Below are 6,902 nucleotides of genomic sequence, written 5' to 3'. Positions count from 1 at the left end.
ACAGGAGCTTTTCAGACTAATTTGCATCATCTTGTCTTGACTTGTCTGACTTTTGTTCCTTTTTCGACTTCCAAAAATTTGTCTTCACTTTATTTGCATATCAATCAACAGGTTGTGTATATAAACCTGCTTTCCCCTCTGGTCTCTCAGTCACTGACGAAAGCTAGTGGATACTAGCTGAAACGTCTGACGTTTTCAAAATCATATCCAGTTGCTTGAGTAACTGTTTTTTGGCATATCGTATTACCTGGATGTCTAACCTTCATCGACGTATTCCAGCAACTGTTTATATTCCCGGAACATTCCGGTAGCTGTTATATTCCCGGAACATTCCTGTAACTGTTTATATTCCCGGAACATTCTGGTAACTGTTTCTATCCCTGGAACATTCGGGTATCTGTTTATATTCCCGGAACATTCCGGTAACTGCTTATATTCCCGGAACATTCCGGTAACTGTTTATTTTCCCGGAACATTCCGGTAACTGTTCACCACCGCTGATACAGCCACGCTGATTGTCGTGTGGATGGCGCTGATGGGAGTTTTCCTCTTCATCACCATGATCGTCATCACCATCCACGACAGGGAGGGGAGTCTGTCTCCTAGGGCGAAGACTTTCTTTCTCTGCTACATGGCGAAGTAGGTGTAGTTCATAATTATATTACAATAAAGATAATAGTTCTTATCTTGAGAAATTCAACCTGATATTTCTGGTTGACTACGTTTTATTTAATATTTTATTCATTGCACATTAAATGAACATGTAATTGAACATTAGAGCATATATATTGGCTCTCTGTCTATGTTTATACATGTATCACGGACATTAGGCGGGCTTTCTACGTCGACCTCTGCCATGTCATCGGCCAGAACGCCGTCGTATGTATGCGTCGGGTGGTGTAGTGGTTGGCGTCGGGTGGTGTAGTGGTTGGCGTCGGGTGGTGTAGTGGTTAGAGCAATCGACTGTGAACCGGGAGACCCGGGTTCGATTCCGAGTCATACCCGGGACATGTCTGAACATGCGCCCCGACGTTGTGCCCTTGGGAAAGGCACTTTACACGAATTTCCTCACTCCACCCAGGTGTGAATGGGTACCTAACTTCGGTTGGGGAAAGTCGTATTGAGGTCACCTGGCGCCGAATTATGGCTGCCGTATAGACCCTTGGGACAGTTTCACAAATATTTGTGGAACAACTATGTGTATTATTTGATTGTTGTGATTTGTCTTGATTATTATGTAATACCCTGCATCAATTCAGCCGAATAAAGGCTGCGACTGCACGGGTACTGTTTGGACAATAAAAACCATTTATTATTATTATTATTATATGATTCTAAAAGAGAGATATTTGCAATAGTTGAGATCACTGTAAATGATGGCAGACACAAGTGAGAAACATTCGCATCATCATTATTTTGACTTCCTTCTTTTAATGATTATGAAAGGTTCCTCCTGCTCGGAGACTTGACAGTGAAGGAGGCTGCAGGTGAAGATAATGAGACTGGCCCGAACGGCGTTCTGGCCGATGACATGGCAGAGGTCGACGTAGAAAGCCCGGCTAATGTCCGTGAGACAACCCGCCTGCCTCCCGTGTCGCCGGCGCCGCCCGCGCGCCTGGAAGTCGCCGGCTTCCGTGACCTGATCCGCGGCGTGGAGGAGCTGACCAGGGCGGCGAAGAGCGAGCCCGAGGTGTCTGACTACACCCTGCTGACCAAGGTCCTGGACAGGCTCTGCCTTGTCATGTACGCCATCGCCATTGCTGTGGCCGTGCCCATGACCATGTACCTGGGCAAGTAAAGATAGTGTTAAAGCACAGGGTTCGTGTACACATGGCCTAAAACACAGAGTCCAACTTAATTGCTTTTTATCGATTCAGAGTTGACAGACGTTTACGTACAGCCGGGACTGTCCTAATAAAGGCCTAGTCCTTTGGCAACTTTAGGAAGCTAGTAACCTAAAGGTAGAACTTTTATATTTCACTGTGATAGATTGGATATTATAGTGTGAGAATGTGAAATGTGTGCAGAGACTTTTGAGCGTATTAAAGTCGACATTTATATGGTAGTAAACCCAACGGTAAAACATGCATTTTAAATTGATGTGTTAGAATGGATAGTAGTGTGTTTTTTTGAGCGTATGAAACTTATTTCTTCAATGTACATGCATTTAATATATGTACTAACTCTATTTACATTATTGTAGGATCGACAATTGGCCTTTATGGTGTTTTAAGTATGACCTTGTAAATATTTTGCACTTTAAGTCTAAGATAAGGGAGCTAGAATACTGAATTTGAAACCTGTAAATCCATTTTTTATCCACGACTCTGTCACTTAATTTAGTGTTAATGACCCATTCTGAGGTGTATATTGTGTCATAAAACCCGGTTGTTTCCTATAACCCCCGAAGAAATCGCTGAGTGAGCGAAGCATTAATAGTGTACAGTAAGCCGGCACGTTGGCAGAACGTACTGCACCTGCGCGAAACCCGCAATGTATTGTACATAGCATTTCGGCAGAATGTCTTCATATAAGGTTGTATTCGCTCAAATAAGGTTAGCATTTTGACAGTAGTTTCCGAATGTTGTGTCGGAAAGAATATCCTATGCAACAGGCAAAATTCTGATGCAACGTTGACCAAAAACCCAACGAAAAACGCGAAAATACGGGGTTCTGCGCAGGTGCAGTACGTTCTGCTGACGTGCTATCTAAGTCCAGGATATGACGAGGGTGAAAAACCTAAGAGATTCACGTTACGCTTTTTTTATTCGTGTGTGCATGCTTAATATTTAGGAAAAATGTTCAAAAGCGTGAAGTTTGAATAAAACGTAACGCAAAATTGAGTGTTTCATGTATACAACTTACTGTCTGCGGATGTAAGTCTGTGTGTCTGTACATTAATTTGTGCGTGCGATTGTGTGTACATAGATTTCCTATCTCACAAAATGTACTGTATACATGTAAAGGTAGCATTCTAAAACGTAACGTAGCGCAATGTGACCGGTGTAGTTAACATATTGACCCAGTCATGTATTACGGGATGATATGTTTTAATTAATACATGCAAGATACTAAAAGATACGATGCACAACTTAACCCTAAACAGTACACCTGGGGTCCGCGCGGACCCCAGCACTATATATTTTGTAATATTTTTTTTGTTTCTAAGGATTTTTTTTCTGAAATTTCAGGTAATTGTCACCCACAAAGTTGTCCCTCGATACAGTGCAGAAAACTCAGTTTCCCCCATTTTTTAAAATTTTATATCTGATTTTCTTTTGAGGTCCGCGCGGACCCCAGCCGTGAATTCCGCGAATCTAATTATACCGCGGAAATTTGTAGACTTACAGTAGCTAGAAAATTCAAGGCTGGGTGGAAGTGGGACCATTTCAAGGTTTTTAGCAAAAAAATCACGATGGCAAAAAGATATACATGTAACGTTCTCTAAAAATTTTGTCGACGCAAAACAGTAAATGCATTGCCCACTTGGTGCCAATTTGCTACACACATGGTGCGTTCTTATAGTCCTCTATGCTCTCTAGAACATCTCTTGGGTGCCCGACTGGTACACAGGTGACGTGTGAAGACGATAATGACTTAATTATACACTGTAGTTATACATGTGCGTAGTACCCATTATATGAAGCATATCCCTAAGGGCCTGCACTCAGGATGCTGGACGACATTTTAAAAACCTCTCTCTGGTGTAAGCGAATTTTAAATTGCTATGTAGTGAACCGCTTGCGTCATTCGTTATCGATGTCATTTTGACGTTACTACAGCAACACATTAGGTAATTTCAAGAATCCCTTTTTTTCGTAAATGGACCGAAAGAGTCTAATTTTCCGGTGTGTAATTATAATGGGGATTGTACGTTATCTTACGGGCGTCTAGTGCCAGAATAACAGATATATATCAACTCTGGGTGAATTTTAACTACAAAACACCAAATGTTAGGACTCAATTTCAGCGTTGTAAAGCATGCACTATATGCCTTCACCAATATTTTTACAGATATGATATATGTTGAAAAAGGCTTTATTTTTGTTGAGAATAATCGAAAAAAGGGATGCCATTTTAAACAATCCATCTGTTTTAAATATTTTTTATGCAGTGTGGCTAACATTGGCCCTTAGTTACTAAGGTTATGGCTGTGAATGCAATTTATGGGGAGGACACTAGCCTCACTAAACCTCGCTTTTCGCCGGCTTTCTAGTTAGCTCCTTTTCTCGGACAAAGAGCTTGTGCTAACAGGCTGAGAGGAACACGTTTGAAAGAAGCAAACACACCCATGACATTTTTACGATTTAATAAAAGGGGATTTGTACACATTTGCTTGAGTACCAATTTCTTTGCCCATCGTTTTTGAAATTTTACTGACACATCATGAAGTTATTAATGAATTTATTTGATGATTAATTTATTGGGGTTAGTTAATTTATGAATTGAATTATTTAGCAAACATTGCAGAGTACTAGTGTTCATATTACGTAACTGCATGTTGCCTCTGGGGTTATGGGATGAACGGTGCATACAGTTTAGGTGATACTAAGAAGGTCAAAAAATAATTCGTTTATTCGTTTATTTCAATACCCTTTAGTCCATGAGAACTAATTTTCCAGGCTTCAAAACATTTAAAACAAATGAACTAACTGGCAACACAATAAAAGAGAATGAACATACATAATCATCACAAAGTATATACAGGTTAAGCAATGACTTAATTAATATATAAAACTTAACTTATGTACAACTGGTGGATGGCCTTTTTGAATTGATGTGGACTGGTCAGTGTTTTGATACTGGGTGGCAGGGTGTTCCATAGATTAATGGCGCGGTGGAGAAATGTTCGCTTTTTGGTGTTTGTTTTTGGTTTAGGTAGTTTGAAACATCAAGAATTGGCAAATCTGGCAAAAAAACAATGTAGATCAAATTTCAATCTAGATGTCTATGCCCTCGCTGTCTTTGATAGCATCATGATGAGCTTCGAATAAAACGGCTAGTCTCTCTTGATTTGCCATAGAACAAGAGTTACGTTTAAAAATCCCTTTAAAGAATTTGTAAACGTCGTTCAGTTTTGGAGAGATCAACATATGCTTCAGTTCATTCCGCAGAGAGTAGGATTCGTCCCTGACTCCAGAAGCTACTTCACTCCACAAGAAATGTGCCGCCATGTACTCTTGGAATGTAATGTGTACGAATTCAGCGTAACCGTTTTTTCTCGCGAGACAGGACGAGATTTCACGTGTCAAGATATCGACAGAAAGCATATCCTGTCCGTTTGGAAACTGTTCCTTGATTGAATCGATCACAAATGTTAGTTCACCTTTTCTAAGCCCATCCCATGCAAGCTTCCCCAAACATCTTAACAGTTGCTGTATTGAATGATCTTTTAAGTCAAATCCCAATCCTTTCTCGGAACAGAAGCGCCTAACAAGACAATGGATCGCAGCCATGTACAATTCTGTTTTTCCAGAAATTAATATACCACTGGTATCTTTCCAGATGGAACAGATCAACATAATATCAAGTGGGTTTACAGCAAGCTCTCGAAGGCTACGGGTTTCCTCAACTTTTGTCAGAACCTGACGTGAAGTCTCTTCGTTGTCCTTGAAAAATTTCATGGCATAGTTTAGAGAATTTTCCTTTGTATACCCCATGATTTTGCAAAATGTGTCACAATGGTCTAGCTCTAGTGGTTTAGGATATGGCCGAGAAGTGACAAGAACATGGCACTTCTGTAAAATCGTTTCTTGAAACAATTTGGAGTGAGAGCTCACTTCTTGTAAACCGTCAATAACAAAGAGGATTTGGTCTGGATGCTGAAGAATGTAGTCATGCAATTCTTGTTTGCTAAATAAATACATGTCATTATACAATATTTGGTCGAATATTGCATCCAATATACCACCCGTTATGTACCGAAGCTCAATAAGAAAGACCAATAAAAAGCGAGTCAGTTTGCCGGTTGCCCAATCGTATGCTAGCTTCTTGCAAGAAATTGACTTCCCTGTTCCAGCCGAACCCTCTAAGTGTACTTTTCTGACCTTTCTTTGTGTAGTTGTTTGCTTAGGTTTAGGATTTCTTTGTGAGGTCGAAGTTTTCGGTTGAAGAAAGATCTTCGTAAGACTGTCAACATTACTGACGTCGTTAGACTGTCCAATGTCGCCACGACACTGTATGTGTGGGTCGGTGTAAACATCCGGAAGGTGCAGTTCATGTTCTTCTCGCAAAAGTAGAGGGCGCTCTTGCTCGAACTGTGTCCTGTAGAAATCTTTCAAGTAGCTCGTGACATCATTTCCGACGTGGGGGAAAGGATCTAAAAGAACGGGAAAAAATAATTTTAAAATTTTGCAATCATGAAAATATATTACCTAAACACTGTGTCATTTTGTGCCTATTAGGAATCAAAAATAGTCTGAGAAATGGTTTGGTGAAGTAATGATTTAACGAATCCATAACTTTTTTGCAAAGAACACGAAACTATTCTTAGTAATAAGCCTTTCTTATTCAATATTTATTCAAAGGTAACTTAGTGATTAACGTGATTTGCATACTTCGGACCTCACCTTCCGACACAAGTTCAGAAGGCGTCAAGTACATGTCCTGACGGGACAGCGCGGCCATCTTGGGGAGGTGGGCACAGTGTTGACTTTCTTTACATTTATTATCGCAGCATCTAGAAAAAAAGATTCAGACAGAAGTAACTTTAAAAGTGCAATAAATTGGTTTGCATTAATATGTCTCATATTCTGATTTTTAATTTACTTGTTTAATCTACAGGAATAAAATAAACAGTAGTTGTAATAGTTTGCGATTGTACCGTGCCAAAAATATAAATGTGTGCATTTTAACCAAAATCATCTCTTATAATCCCAATACATATGCAGCATGAACAAGCC

At 40.0% G+C, this 6,902-nt stretch overlaps 2 protein-coding genes across 2 annotated transcripts in view; one reads left to right on the top strand and one right to left on the bottom strand.

Moving 5' to 3' along the window:
- The window catches only part of LOC109476291, an 11,437-nt gene extending 9,639 nt beyond the window's left edge, over positions 1–1,798 (top strand). Inside the window, exons 14-15 of the mRNA XM_019777241.1 lie at positions 507–639; positions 1,447–1,798. Coding sequence (XP_019632800.1) covers positions 507–639; positions 1,447–1,798 — 485 coding nt within the window. The remainder of the gene's footprint in view (positions 1–506; positions 640–1,446) is intronic.
- A 2,715-nt stretch (positions 1,799–4,513) lies between these two features.
- LOC109476200 (MHC class II transactivator-like) lies at positions 4,514–6,627 on the bottom strand. Its single transcript, XM_019777122.1, has 3 exons — positions 6,570–6,627; positions 5,327–6,319; positions 4,514–4,548 (listed from the first exon to the last, which is right to left on the bottom strand). Exons 1-3 carry the CDS (start codon positions 6,625–6,627, stop codon positions 4,514–4,516), a joined length of 1,086 nt encoding a protein of 361 aa, XP_019632681.1.
- Positions 6,628–6,902: the final 275 nt, after the last annotated feature.

The sequence above is a fragment of the Branchiostoma belcheri genome, unplaced genomic scaffold (genome assembly GCF_001625305.1).
Source record: "Branchiostoma belcheri isolate BF01 breed outbred unplaced genomic scaffold, Haploidv18h27 scaffold1, whole genome shotgun sequence".
In the NCBI taxonomy this organism is placed as follows: domain Eukaryota; kingdom Metazoa; phylum Chordata; class Leptocardii; order Amphioxiformes; family Branchiostomatidae; genus Branchiostoma; species Branchiostoma belcheri.
Note: the sequence above shows the minus strand (reverse complement) of the source record. Positions and strands in the feature narration are given on the sequence as shown.

What these genes read in the sequence shown, in the direction of transcription:
- LOC109476200 (XM_019777122.1), bottom strand. Translation starts at nt 6,627, where the DNA reads ATGGCCGCGCTGTCCCGTCAGGACATGTACTTGACGCCTTCTGAACTT. An exon ending in TTCTGAACTTGTGTCGGAAG is followed by an intron (nt 6,320 to 6,569) that starts GTGAGGTCCGAA and finishes CCGTTCTTTTAG; the next exon opens with ATCCTTTCCCCCACGTCGGA. An exon ending in ATGGGATGGGCTTAGAAAAG is followed by an intron (nt 4,549 to 5,326) that starts GTGAACTAACAT and finishes TGACCTTCTTAG; the next exon opens with TATCACCTAAACTGTATGCA.